Source organism: Malaya genurostris, chromosome 1 (assembly GCF_030247185.1).
Source record: "Malaya genurostris strain Urasoe2022 chromosome 1, Malgen_1.1, whole genome shotgun sequence".
Taxonomy (NCBI): domain Eukaryota; kingdom Metazoa; phylum Arthropoda; class Insecta; order Diptera; family Culicidae; genus Malaya; species Malaya genurostris.
In genome coordinates, this window is record NC_080570.1 from 24,261,203 (window position 1) to 24,275,941 (window position 14,739).

Here is a 14,739-nt window from a genome sequence, read left to right on the forward strand (position 1 = left end):
TAATCAAACGATCATCAATAAACAGGTTGCGAATAATGCTCGAAAAACTGTTCGAACGTAAAAACCGTCCGAAGTGATAATAAAAATTTCGAAAATGAGAGTGTATGCCGTAAAATTGCTGATGTAAAAATTTTGAACGTAAAATTTGTGACGTAAAAATTTCTGCTCGACAAAAAATCAGACATAAAGAATTCTGACGGAAGAGTTTCTAACGCTAAATTTCCGACGTAATATTTCTGACGTAAGATTTTTTAATGCCAAACTTCTGACGTAAGAGCTCGTTCCTTGCTTAAATATTCTGCCGTCAAAATTCTAGCGTGAAATTGAATTAAATTATAAACAAAACAAAATTTCTGACGTAAAAACTCGGAAAAAACGGATATTAGGATTTCTGATTTGAAAATGTCTTTTTTGTCGAAAAATTTCTGACGTCAAAACTTCTAACGCTAAATTTCTTTCTGAAGTACACTGAGGTCTCTTTTTAGGAAGGGGGGGGGGGGGCACATATCGCGTAAAAAACCGCGCAAAAATGACCGCGTAACTTCGGAAATCCGCGAAAAAAAACATTAAAACTAAAGAAAAAAGAGATGCCAAATATCTTACAAATGCATGGAACGTCCAGATCTGGTGTAATCTAAAAAAAAAAATTATGTGAAAATCGACTTTGGGACATAGAAAAATTTTGAAACTTTCGAAATCGAAAATTTTTTTGATGCCGAAAAATCCCGAAAAAAATTCGCGTAGCTTCGGAGATTTCTGACATCAAATTTTGTAACCTAATATTGACTTCTTCTCGAAAAAAATCGAACATCAAGATTTCTGACGTAAAAATGTCTTACATCGAATTACGGATGAGAACTCACACTAGAAGCTGAACATCATTACCCTCTGAAGATAATCTGACGTAAAAGTTTTTAACGTTAAATTTTTGACATGCATTTTTTTGTGAAAACATTTTTGACGTTAAAGATTATTACGAAAATATTCTGAAACAAAATTTCTGGGGTAAAATTTAGATGTACATGTCTTCCGTAGTTTCGTATGCAAAATTTCTGAAAATAAAGTACATTTTAAATTTAGAAAAAAAATTGAAATTTTTAAATAAAGTACATTTTGTTTTTCAATTGATTCGAGTAATCAAACGATCATCAATAAACAGGTTGCGAATAATGCTCGAAAAACTGTTCGAACGTAAAAACCGTCCGAAGTGATAATAAAAATTTCGAAAATGAGAGTGTATGCCGTAAAATTGCTGATGTAAAAATTTTGAACGTAAAATTTGTGACGTAAAAATTTCTGCTCGACAAAAAATCAGACATAAAGAATTCTGACGGAAGAGTTTCTAACGCTAAATTTCCGACGTAATATTTCTGACGTAAGATTTTTTAATGCCAAACTTCTGACGTAAGAGCTCGTTCCTTGCTTAAATATTCTGCCGTCAAAATTCTAGCGTGAAATTGAATTAAATTATAAACAAAACAAAATTTCTGACGTAAAAACTCGGAAAAAACGGATATTAGGATTTCTGATTTGAAAATGTCTTTTTTGTCGAAAAATTTCTGACGTCAAAACTTCTAACGCTAAATTTCTTTCTGAAGTACACTGAGGTCTCTTTTTAGGAAGGGGGGGGGGGGGCACATATCGCGTAAAAAACCGCGCAAAAATGACCGCGTAACTTCGGAAATCCGCGAAAAAAAACATTAAAACTAAAGAAAAAAGAGATGCCAAATATCTTACAAATGCATGGAACGTCCAGATCTGGTGTAATCTAAAAAAAAAAAATTATGTGAAAATCGACTTTGGGACATAGAAAAATTTTGAAACTTTCGAAATCGAAAATTTTTTTGATGCCGAAAAATCCCGAAAAAAATTCGCGTAGCTTCGGAGATTTCTGACATCAAATTTTGTAACCTAATATTGACTTCTTCTCGAAAAAAATCGAACATCAAGATTTCTGACGTAAAAATGTCTTACATCGAATTACGGATGAGAACTCACACTAGAAGCTGAACATCATTACCCTCTGAAGATAATCGGCTCGCCAATGTATGTAGGAGTGAAAAAGAAGCAACAATTGGAAATTGCACTTCCACTCTCCCTGCTCAACACTATTGGGTTTCGACTTTGCAGTTAATCGTCTACCGAATTCTCTTAAGGTGAGGCTCCAAACTTTCTCTTAAGGCGAGGTTCCAAATCGTCAAAATGTCCGTTTTTTAGAAATTCTGACGTCGTTTGATGTTAAAATTTTTTAGATCAGAAGTTTTTCGCAAGAAAGTTTACGACAAAAATGTTTATTTCAGAAAATTAACATCATAGACTTTTACGTTTAAATTAAACGTTAGAAATTTAACGATAAAAATATTTACGTCTCAAATTGTACGAAAAAAAAATTTACGTCGGAGATTTTACGTTAGAAATTTTGAGGACAAAAAATTTAAAAATGTCAGAAATCTTGTGATATGACGTAAAATTCCAGGCCTAAAATTAAGACGTCAACATTTCTGTCTTATATTCTAACGGAATATTGAAACGTAACAATTTCTATTGTATAAATAAATTTTCTGACGTAAAAACTTCTTCTCGGAACATCAAGATTTCAGAAGTAAAAATGTCTTTCCATCGTAGAATTTTTGTCGTCAAAACATCTAACGTCAAATTTTTGACGCAAAATTTCTGACGTAAAATTTCCTACGTAAACATTTCGGTTGTATTTTCTAACATAATATTGAAACGTAACAATTTCTATTGTATAAATAAATTTTCTGACGTAAAAACTTCTTCTCGGAACATCAAGATTTCAGAAGTAAAAATGTCTTTCCATCGTAGAATTTTTGTCGTCAAAACATCTAACGTCAAATTACTGACGCAAAATTTCTGACGTAAAATTTCCTAAGTAAACATTTCGGTTGTATTTTCTAACATAATATTGAAACGTAACAATTTCTAAAGTATAAAAATAATGTCTGACGTAGAAATTTCTTCTCGAAAAAAATCGAACATCAAGATTTCTGACGTAGAAAATACCTTTTGCATCGTAAAATTTTTGTCGTCAAAAATTCTAACTTAAAATTTCTGATGCAAAATTTCTGACGTAAAATTTCAGGCTTAAAGTTTAGACGTAAAATTTTCGACGTAAACATTTCTGTTGTATTTTCTAACGTAATATTGAAACGTAACAATTTATAAAGTATAAAAATAATGTCTGACGTAGAAACTTCTTCTCGGAAAAAATCGAACATCAAGATTTCTGACGTAAAAATGTCTTTTGCATCGTAAAATTTTTGTCGTCAAAAATTCTAGCGTAATATTTCTGACGCAAAATTCTAGGCCTAAAATTTAGACGTAAAATTTCCGACGTAAATTTAATTCTGACGTAGTATTTTTATTTTGTCGTAAAAATTTCTGGCGTTGAATTTAAACGTAAAAGTCTATGACGTTAAATTTCTGACGTAAATATTTTTGTCGTAATTTTTTTACGAAAACTTTCAGATCTAAAAATGTTTAACATTAAACTCCCGACGATAATAATTTTTTCTGACGTCAGAATTTCTAAAAACCGGACATTTTGAAGGTTTGGAACCTCGCCCTTAGAGAAAATATTTTTAATTCGGTAGACGAATAACTGTAAGGTCGAAACTCGAAAGAAATGTGTTAACCAGGAAGAGATGAATACATACAGTGCCGAGCCGATTATCTTAAGAGGCTAATGATGCTCAACTTCTAGTGTGAGTTCCCGTCCATATCCATCAATTAAATATCCATCAGTTGATGTTCGATCAAAGCATACCTTAACTAATTGAAATCTCATGCAAAGCCCTCGCAATGTTTGACGTTCGACCCGACCAGTCCAACGCCTTCTTCGTTCACTGCATCGTCATCAGCTTTCAGTAGTATCCTTGACAACGCGGCCTGTCGCGGCCGTGGCTTGTACCATTCCCGGGGCCCAGAAAATCGCTGAAGCAAAAATGCAGATATTTTGGGCCCGGCTTTCGTTTTCCAGGTAGAGACGAATGAAAAGAATTCAATTCAACCTTCCACCCGGTCGGTACCGGGAGCGGAAGGAAAGGAGCGTTTCTGTGTGCCTGCGGTCGTCACTTTATGAATGGGATGAATTCTTCGGCAGTTGGGTTGCTGCCAAACAAAACGAGGAAAATATTTTAGAATGCAAATTATTTCCAAGTGTTCCCCAGGGACACCCCAAAACTAAACATCGACAGCGGTGTCTTTTGATTTTTGTTGGTTTGTTCCCTTTTCCGAGATGGCATTTTGTTGAGCCTAGCAAGCAGAAGTAGTTTGTTACGGTTGAATGTTTTGTTATAATAAAGTCCAGCAAAATGGTCTTGTGATAAGGGCGAGCAACACTCGTTCATCCGTGTTTTCTAATCGAAATGGAGGAGATTGAAGGAAAAAAAAGTCACTCTCTGAGAAATGCTTTGTACGACCGGAAGATTAATAGTCTGTATTGAATCGATTTCTCTAAATACGAATTCAGACGGCTGAATGGAGAAAGAGCGGTTGAATTATTGGAAAGCTTAGAACTGAGATCGATACCGAGGCCAGAAAGTGATTTGGTACCATTGTAATCGCGGTCGTTTATCTTCCCGTGTACTGACGCAAAGAACCATAATTTTAAACGGGGCAAAAAAAATCTTTTGAAAATTTTACACTTGCGCCACGGGAACAATTGCAAAGCCAGCAAATTTTTCTTCTACGGAGGCTTTCAATAATAATGGTAATAAATTTTTTGAGGCAAGCCCTCCAGCAAAACAAAACAAAAAACGAGCATTATTCAGTCTCTCTGATTGAGAGTTGAGATTATATCACTTTAATGATTCGGGCATTAGGAATGCTGCCAGTCAGTTCTCATTTGGTAGGTGCCGATGGGACCACGATTAAACCTCCGCCCCCTCTAAGAAGTTCTTTGACTAAAGATGAACACAAAACACCTCCGTTTCTATTTTGCTTCTCTCTTGTGTGGCCCGGATCAAAGAAGTCCCGGGAAGTCATAATGAGGGTTGTTGGGAATAATAGGAGCAAGCAGATATACGGGGTTGTTTTCTGATGCTGGCTCTTGCCCATGTTCCCCTTCTCCCTGCAAGAAGGTGCGTTCTTTCGTGGACGCAAGAAGAGAGCGGAGGGAACTCATGTTTTCTTCGCCCCATTCGACTTCGAGTTGTGTTGTGATAATTTGCTACCTCGCATTTGTGTTCTGGATGGTAATTTTTTTCTACTGGTTGGAAACTTTTCGGAAACAATGGTAGCTTCTGCCGAGTAGGCTCAATTGATGCTCAAGGACTTGAGATATGAACCTTGATTCGACTTTTTGTTTTTTTTTCTTTTGCCTCCGCGTTGGTTCCGACGATCTACCACCATTAATCCAAGGTAATTTTGAAATTTGTGCCATTTCACTCATATTACTCATTTGATTTGCCTTTTTTTTAGATGGGTGCCTCTTCGAAGTTTAAATTGCTTGAAAGTAAAGTACAGAGCGATGTATTTACAGTTCGCATATAAACGTAGAAGTTTAATCGTGATCACAATTATTTATTGCTACAATTTTTCATCCGTGTAGAAAAGCTACGCTAAATGCGAACCTGTTACTAATGTTAGAATCCAAGTAACTACCAAGTCTAGTATATGTCTTGTATGTGCATATAGAGCTGACGTAGGGCAACAGGATATACACGCATAAAAAGCTCAGGAATATGCAACTTGATGATCGCTTCAATACAAATGATGCGTGTTTGTGTGTTTAACCTATACCAAGACTCTATTTCTGGCAGCCGTTTACAGAAAATAGATGCGAATAACTTTAGTCCAGGACTCAGGGAGGTGTCAACTCAATCGATGATTCCGATGACCCAGTTTCGCATACAGAGCAAATCATGTTCCGAGGTCACTGTTCCGTTAACTAGCCCCGCGCTTATGCAATGTTTGCATCAAATGGATTCAAATATTACATAACGGCTTTTGACCCTAAAAATTCTTGTTTTTAATCAGATCCGACTTCGGTTTCAGCGGATACAGGGTGATTAGTGTAACAATGACAATTTCACATAAATTAATCGGGTTGGCAGATTTTGACAGTCAATGACCAAATGAAATTATTTTGCAGTTTTACCAGTATTCGATTTGTAATCCTGGAAGGAACCAAAAAAATTTAATTTGTAACGAAATACAATTGCTCAAAGATGCCTATACTGATTTTCAGTAATGTTGAATCAAATCAATTGGTTTGCAAACCCTTAGGTAAATTTAACTAACTTTAACTACACCGATTTTCGACTTCCGGTTCCGGTATCGGGAAAAGACGAGCTGAATCATTTTCTGCGAAAAAAAAACAAACAAATAGAATTTCATGAACCAATTACTTTAAAATAATTTCTTGAAAACTAAAAACACCGAAGAATATTTATGCAAAAAACACATGTGAACTGATAAAAACAGGTATAATCTCACTGGTAGGTGGATTAAGCATGTTTTAGCACTCACTCGGAGATGGCTAAATTGATTTTCATGAACTTAGATTCAAATGAAAGATCTTGTAGTCCCATACAAATTTTTGAATTTATTCAAATCCGACTTCCGGTTCCGGAATTATAGGGTGATATGCAAGAAAAAAAGTGTACTAACGGCTGAATCGATTTTCACAAACTTAAGTTAAAATGGAAGCTATAATTGTTTCATACAAAGTTCCTGAATTTTATTCGGATCCGACTTCCAGTTACGGAATTACGAGGTGATTGATGTAAAAATTCCAATTTCAAGTTACTTCCTCACTTTTCTCAGAGATGGCGTGACTGATTTTGACAATGGTCCCGTACAAAACACCCGAATTTCATCCGGATCCAACTTCCGGTGCGAAATTAAAGGATGAAGAATGTTAAAAATTTCAAACAGTTACACAGAGTGGTGATAAAAAAACATAAAAATGTATTTCAAAACAGAGCTCGAATCAATTCCCATCGTTGGGATTTGACGACCACGGGAATCGACTTCGGCTATGCTATACCAGTTCCCGGCTTGCGGTTCCGGAAGCACCTGGTAATATTGTTCACAAACTATGAAACCGAACTTACTTTTCTCAGCGATGGCTTGACCTATTTTCGCAAAATTTGATTCATATGAAAATTCTTATTATTCCATACGGAATTTTTGAATTTTATCCCGATCAGTCTTCCGGTTTCAAAATTACAGGGTTATTAGTGACAAAAATTTCAAACTTTCATATAAAGCGCCCCGTACTCACATGCCCTGGTATGGAAGAAGAAAACACAACACCGCCTCTACGAACGAAGCACACAGCGTGCTGTGTTCGATTTTGTACATTTTTGCTTTTCTCATAGAGAAAGGTTATGAAATCACTTGAAAATCGATTAGTGGAGTGAAATATACCATTGAAAGTGTAAATGAATTTTTATTATTTAATACGAAAAATTGTAGTTGAATCCGGAATAAATTATCTCTAACTTTAGTGCACTCATTGAAGTGCCTAAATACATTCAGTTAATTGCTTGCTTAATATATGGAATTTGCAAGAATTTGTCTAGAGGAAAGATCAACTGATGGCAAATAAGCCGCATGAGTATATTGAATGTGCATCTCGAGTTGTAATACCATAATCCTTTCTCCATGCCATCATAAATATGATCAGCATTTTATAATTAAGTATTCAACAGTGTGAAATAACTATAAATAACTTAAAAATTTGTAAAAAATGAGAAAAATTCATTGCACTCCCATTTGCTTATAAAACCTCATTTGGATTACATTCTGGAACCTAATTCAGAACCTGGTTTCTGGTCCACCGGAATTCTGAACTTCATTGTAGGTTTAGAATTTAATTTCAGAATTTAGTTCCAGAATACAATTTCAGAACCTAAAACTGAAACTGTCGAACTGAGTCACAATTCTAGATTCTGGAATTGGTTTCTTGACTAGATTTTGAAACTGAATTTAGTCTCTTAATTTGAGCTCGGAATTCACATCCAGAACTCCGATTGAGAAACAATTTTGGAACAAAATTCAGAATTGGAACAATATTCAAGATATGAATTCTAGATTTGGATTTTGAAACAAAATGGCAGATTTGAGATCCGAACAAGAATTTCGAAACTAACTTCTGAACCTGAATTCAATTCCCAATTCGGTTTTGGCATTTACTTCCTGAATTCAATTTCAAAATTGAATTCCTAAATCCAGTTTCAGAATTCATTTTCAGAATTTGATACCCGCATGCTGGAATTGAGCTCTGTTTCCTAATTCAGGTTCGGAAAGTTCAGTATTCTGTTCTAGAATTAAATTTGGAACCAGGATTCTAAAAATGAGTTGAGTTCTACAATTTTAGAACTAAATTCATGAAGTTAATTCTTGATCTGGATTTTAAACCTGAATTCAATTGCAGTTTCTGAATACTGGTCCAGAATCTTGGTACTGGTGTAAATGAAGAAATGGGGTCTAAGAGTACTCAAGAGTTGTAAACATCGGATAAATCGGTTTCTTTTCAGAACCACCACATTTTAGGATAGATGTACCGTTACAATTTTGGAAGCGAAGCAGTAAAAGTGGCCAACTTCACACAATCAATTAAATACGTACGATTATCAATATTCGAAAGTGTGGAAGAGGCGTATCAGTTTTATTCGTTTTCACGTACTCCAGTTGCGTATCTGACAGTACCCACCTGCTTTTTTCATCTATCGAAACCCAGAATTTCCAAAGGTAGATCGCTATTTTGCTATTTATTTTCAATTTCGTTTTACCTTTCGTATTCGACTTGTCAGTGCAAAGCAGTTCTAGCTGAACTGATGCAATACCTTTTCAGAAGTCAAAATCAGAAAATGTATTCATTTTCGTTCACAGAACGTAGCGAAAAATAGATTTTCATGGGAACAAACGCTAACACATGCACTATTTTTAACTTGCTAATGTTAGCACGCTAAGCTATCAGGCTAATTAGTTTCGGATAATCGTGTACAAATCTGTGCTACGCGCACGGTTTTGTAACCAATTTGATTCACATATTCAACACAAGGCGAACAGTCGGGAACATAACCGACCATCGCAAATTTATGCTTGTAAAGATAATAAAATTTTCACCACTTTACCGTTTTATGCATTATGCAAAAGCAATCAAATTCTGTTTAAAGCTGTCTCTCCCTCCCTTCGATAATACGGTCCCATCGGAACGATATAATACTAGTAACAGAGCAAACACGAACAAGCTTGCTTGCTGGATGTTCCTTACACAGGATACTTTTTACAGCTCGAGATTGTAACGAAATAAATAAATAGTGTTCCATCCGGTTGTGCATATTTCCTCCACCATTGACAGCCGTTGATTGTTTAGTTTACAGTATTTTTCAAAGCATCGTTCGATCGGTTACGGTTCCGTATCCTGATTTCGTTACAAGCTGTTCCTCCGAACGGTCTCGGTTATAAGGTTACATGCTAACCGGAGTATTTTGTTATCCGCTCCGTTTTCTTCTATCGACGGGAATCGTTCAGTCCAGTGTTCAGCTGCTGCTGCGAGAAAACAATGGAGCAAACATGTACTGCATCTTGGGACTAGTAAAAATGTGTTCCACTTAGCTGGATATTTATTTATTTTGGCAAAGACGTGATCGAGAAAAAAAGCTCAATTTCCTAGCTTGATGAGGTGAAACCAAAATATTTCGCATGAACCTTTCAGCTTCAGATCAAACTTTAATGGCTCACCTACTCAACGGAAGGACAACGACTCATTAGACTTATTCTAGTTGAATCCAAATTATGAGCAACATTGATCGAAATAAAGTCCGGTTTTGCATCGTAGCAGCTGTCAATTGGCTCATTGATTCCGTGTACGCATTCCAAAAGATCAAAAATCTATAGAGAGGGGAAAACTGCACCACCTTGCCAAAGCAGTTTTCTTCACTTTAGAGAATCATTACAGTTCCACCGACAAACTTGTTGATTGGCTGTATACATCTGAATGGAATGGAATCTAATTACGGAATATTGTTTCAGTTCGATGTTCGGGCTTGCCATCGCCTTTCGACAGTTTGTACTCCCAATTAGTGCAGCATGAGTGAAACTTCCCAGTAATGAAGGAAATAAGCAGCGTAGTGCATTTTCAAGTTTTCCAAGAGATTAAAAACCGTTGCTCACGTAGTTGGTTGAAAACAACTTAGCTAATTGTGTTGATGCAAACTTAGGCGATGAAAACTTTTGCCACAGAACAGATGTTGAGCGTAAATAGTTTAAAGTGCCATTATAATTTTTAGACAGTTTTCAATTCAGTTTGAAACACACACAGGTAATGGGAACATTGAAATCGAACTATCGAAACAGATCAGTAATTTCAGAATAACTTGTACCTGTCTGTCTCATAGATCAATGTAAATAACGTCCATTAAGTAAATCCAGAAAAGCCTCATATTCCATCTGGATATTACATCCTCACAGGAAACATAATAAATGTTTTATGATTATCATAAAATCAATGAAAACGGAAGAGATAATTAAGTCAATTTTTCTTCCTGTTCTATCCACCGACGAACGGAAGCGTAGAAGTTTCATTACCCAATCAATAACAATTCTGTGCTCCGTCGAGTGGAGCGGCATCATTGTTTACCCATTTTCTTCAAAGTTGGCGCTGCGGGGCTTCCGGTTGCCTTGAAGTAATAAAACAGAGGAAATTCGATTAAAATGTCCATTAGAAACGAACGTAGAGAAGAATCGACTCCTTTTCTCACCGTATATAGAACGGATAATTGAACGACTTGGCCAGCCAACAATCGGGTTTCCCGATCAGATTGTGCTGGATGAAGGGTGGTCAAAGTGAAACCATATATTGTGGCACTGAACATATCTTTCGCCACTATCTGGACCCAGCCCAGGTCCAGAACCTAAAGTCTGGTTTCGAAAGGTGTTACCATTTACTGTCGCTATTTTGAACACTTCGGCGTTGGTGGGTGTGTTTCGTTATTTAATTGCGAATTTCCAGTCACACCTTGACAGAGAAGTGTAGATTTTTTAAATATACAGCACATATTGATGCTTTCTTTTAAAGCAAATACAATGATTTAGAAAGACAAATTTCAAGTAGAATTTTCGAGATTTGTCCTATACTTGCTTGTAGTCAATAATTTATAAAACATCCAATCATTTTAAGTGAAAATATTTTTTTTAAACTTTCGAATTTTAATTTTGGATAGCAACAAAATTTAAATCTTCAACTGATGAAAAATTATTTCAGCATCATTTATATTAAGAACCTCCAAAAACGAAATTTCGAAACGTAAATGATTCAAACTAGTCATGTGTACTTTAGAACAAACCGGAACCCAAAAGGTTCCAAACTCCCAAATGATTAAGGACCTGCCAAATAAAATTTCGAGCTGCTAACTAGGTAGGATTTTGATATAGTCCAAAGAAAAATGAAAAAGCCGAAAGTAATTAATCACTAACCTGTTTCATCGAAGATTTAGCTATATATGATATAAATAAGGATATTCCACATAATTTGATTTCGATTATCACTTTAAAATAGAACTTCACATTCTCTTTCACTAATCACATTTCATTTCTGGCATCACTTTGTAGAACACAACACATTTCTCGATGAACATTAGAAAAGGTCCCGAGTGCAAGTGACAGTTTCTCTTGGTTTACTTTCTCTTTCAAATATTACGGCGAATTCCAGTAATTTCCAACAAATTCTACAGTGCATATCGAAAGTTGATGGTTTTTGCTATTATCCTATGTGAAGTGTTAGATGGGAAGATTGCTGATTGGACCGTAATACTCGAAAGAGAAAGTAAACAAAGAGAAACTGTCATTTGCACTTAGGACCTTTTCTCGTGTTTGTCTTCATTTATTGAGAGAATATTTCACTTTTCACCAGATACATTTTGAATGAAGACGAGGGAGAAAAAAAAATTACTGAGAGAACTGGCTGCACTTCACCATAGCACCTCGGTCGCACCAATACAATGATGCAATGCCACGCCATCTTATTTCTCTACGATCGCCAACGCTGCTTGTTTCCACTTCACTTTTGCCATTATCGATACAGATTATTCTTTCGCAATTCTACTTATAATTGAAGGTAGCACTTTTGAACAATTTTTCGCGATTTAACAGTTTGCAAAAACCCGAGCAGTAACGATTACGAGACAGGAAAATCTGGAACAAACTGCTTGTTAACTATTTAGTCGTTCGACAATGATATTATCAATACAGGCAGTATTTGCAAGATTTTAGATCGTGCGAGTCTCTCACCAATTCGTCAGCACTGTTGTTTCTGTGCATTTAACATTCCTTCAAATTACAGTATTAAAGTCTTTTATTGGTTGATCGTCTCAAAAAATGTAACCCCGTCGATCTGCGGAACCTCTAAAATTAACTTCCGAATAAAATAAATTCTTATTCTCAAGAAGAAATCTGTGAAATTACAAACATGCAAACCTGGCTTCGTTGATTGCACACAGCGTTGCCACCAACCTTGCCAGATTTATCTGGCAAATGCCAGATCTTTATCGCTGCGCCAGACACTCCAACTAATCAGATCTTTTGTCAGATTTTACAAATTGTACCAGGTTTTACAATTTTTCTCAGATTTCGACAGATCTTCACGTGTTTTGCCTCTATACGATAGATGGTGAGACCTTTTTTTTGTAGCTGAAAATTTCCTTGTACATAGTATTACTCAGACAAATTTTTGAGTCTGAAACAGATTTTTGGAAAAATGACCTGGCAGCCTTGATTGTCTGACAAAGGGCGATGTTTTGTTTTGGTCAAAGCGATGTTTTGCTGTGTTGCCAACAATGATGCCACTTTTCCCTGAGGTGAAATCCGTAGATTTGGTTTCAAGTATACTCGTATATTTGCATAAAATTATTGTTATGTCGTTAATTTAAGCGCGCACGTACAATGGGGCTCTGCGCCATAAAGACAGGCTTCCAGAAATGAGTGATCGGTGGCGAATAGATTACTTATATAACTTGACAGGTCAACAATTATTATAAAGATGTTGTAATAATATTTGAAGTGTATTTCCGGAAAATGGTCAATAAGTCATCTGTCAACACCTACTTTTAAGAGTAATTTCTGAAGTGTTGAAATTGAACAATCCAATCAGCGGTCACCACCAGATAGCGTTATGGTGATTGTTTTGACACATCCTATGTATTTAGAAAATTTTTTGACGAATTTTTCCATTTACTTGAGTTTGGCAAAACCTTACAAATATGGGTAAAAATTGATTATTCACGTGTTGTCATCAAACATATGACAACAAATTGATTATTCAAGTCCTATACACTTGAAAATTTCGGATGAAATTGGAAATTTTCAGTTCACATACAGATTTGATTTGGATGATAAAAATTTTAACATTATTTTAATTAAAGTTTCCATCAGTTATGTTTGATTATTGTTTCAGGAGTTCACTTATTTTCTCAAAGAGGCGTGGCCCTAAACAGTTCTATCGAATTTATGCATCTAGTATCATAAAGGGCATTTTATACGCAAATAATCCAGTAAAATTTCATAATAACTTTCCTCGCTAGAACTTAGGAGTTTGAATATTAAATAAAAACAGTTTCTCTCACAGCCTCCTTTCCACTGTACACACTGAACCATAATACGGTAGCAAACTAATTTCAAATCACGCTGTTTCTCTTTCTCCCTTCAATCACAGATAATCCTCGTTGTTAGCGGAAACACCGATCGCAACCTCACCAAACATGCCAATTTCCGAGTTTCGCAAGAAAAAGCTGCTGTATGTGTTCAACGTGTTTTTCGGTAAGTACCGAATTGTTTGCTCAGCTATCGAAGCGATAGAAAAAATATTCACCATAGAAGGAACGGTATCACGCATCTCATTGCTTTATTCATGACTTGGCCAGAGCAGCCCCGATACGCGATGTATAATGTTAGGCGTCATCGATTCCTCTGTTCGGTTCGAGAGCCATTGTAGGCCTGCTTCGAACCTCGACATCAGATGAGTTTTCAGGGATCGTCCATGGAGAACGTAAACCTGTAATAGTTGTATGTATAATGATTAAAAAAAACAAATAGATTCTTTCAAGGGGTTGAAAGATCAGATCACTGGTTACTAGATTGAAAAATAATGTCAAAACATTCATGCACTAGGTCGGAAGAGATATCATAATGAAGTATAAAATCAGAACTTACTACGATGGAGTGAACTATTTTAGCTTTACGAGCTTGTATTTTTGCTTTCATGAATGCAAAATCCATTGAGCCCATAAGGTAACAATGACAGACAAGTTTACACTGAAAACACAAACTGCGAATACCTGATGGCCCGGCTCTGGTTTACGTGTTTCCTGGCTAGTCCCTTGTTCAAGCAGAACAGAAAAAAACGAGGATAAGAGGAGAATAGTAGCATGTGTGTCAACTACGAACCGATCGTTTTCCCATCATCCCCCAATTTGGGGGCAGATGGCTTGTCCCAGCGAGCCATTATAAATTGCCGTGTACGAGACATCGCACCTAAATACCTACCGTCCCGGAATGCGGGCAACGAAGGAAACACTTGCATGCGGTGGGCCCCTCCGGGACGGGAGTGTCAATGTGTATGCAAAACTGTCTTGATGGCATGTTACGAGACAGAATGATGACAGGTAAACCTGCTAGGGCTGCTGGGAATGAGGCATAAATTTTCATGAAGGCTTACAGCTAAATTGAAAACGGTAGAATATATTGATATCAGTCTATGGGCTTAGAAGA

The 14,739-nt window shown here is 36.1% G+C and overlaps 1 protein-coding gene across 1 annotated transcript in view; it reads left to right on the forward strand.

The window, feature by feature from the left end:
- Positions 1 to 14,739, forward strand: part of LOC131435158 (calexcitin-1-like) — a 126,193-nt gene that overhangs the window by 69,978 nt on the left and 41,476 nt on the right. Inside the window, exon 2 of the mRNA XM_058602754.1 lies at positions 13,685 to 13,788. Within this exon, the coding sequence (XP_058458737.1) occupies positions 13,731 to 13,788 (58 nt within the window). The 5' untranslated portion in view covers positions 13,685 to 13,730. The remainder of the gene's footprint in view (positions 1 to 13,684; positions 13,789 to 14,739) is intronic.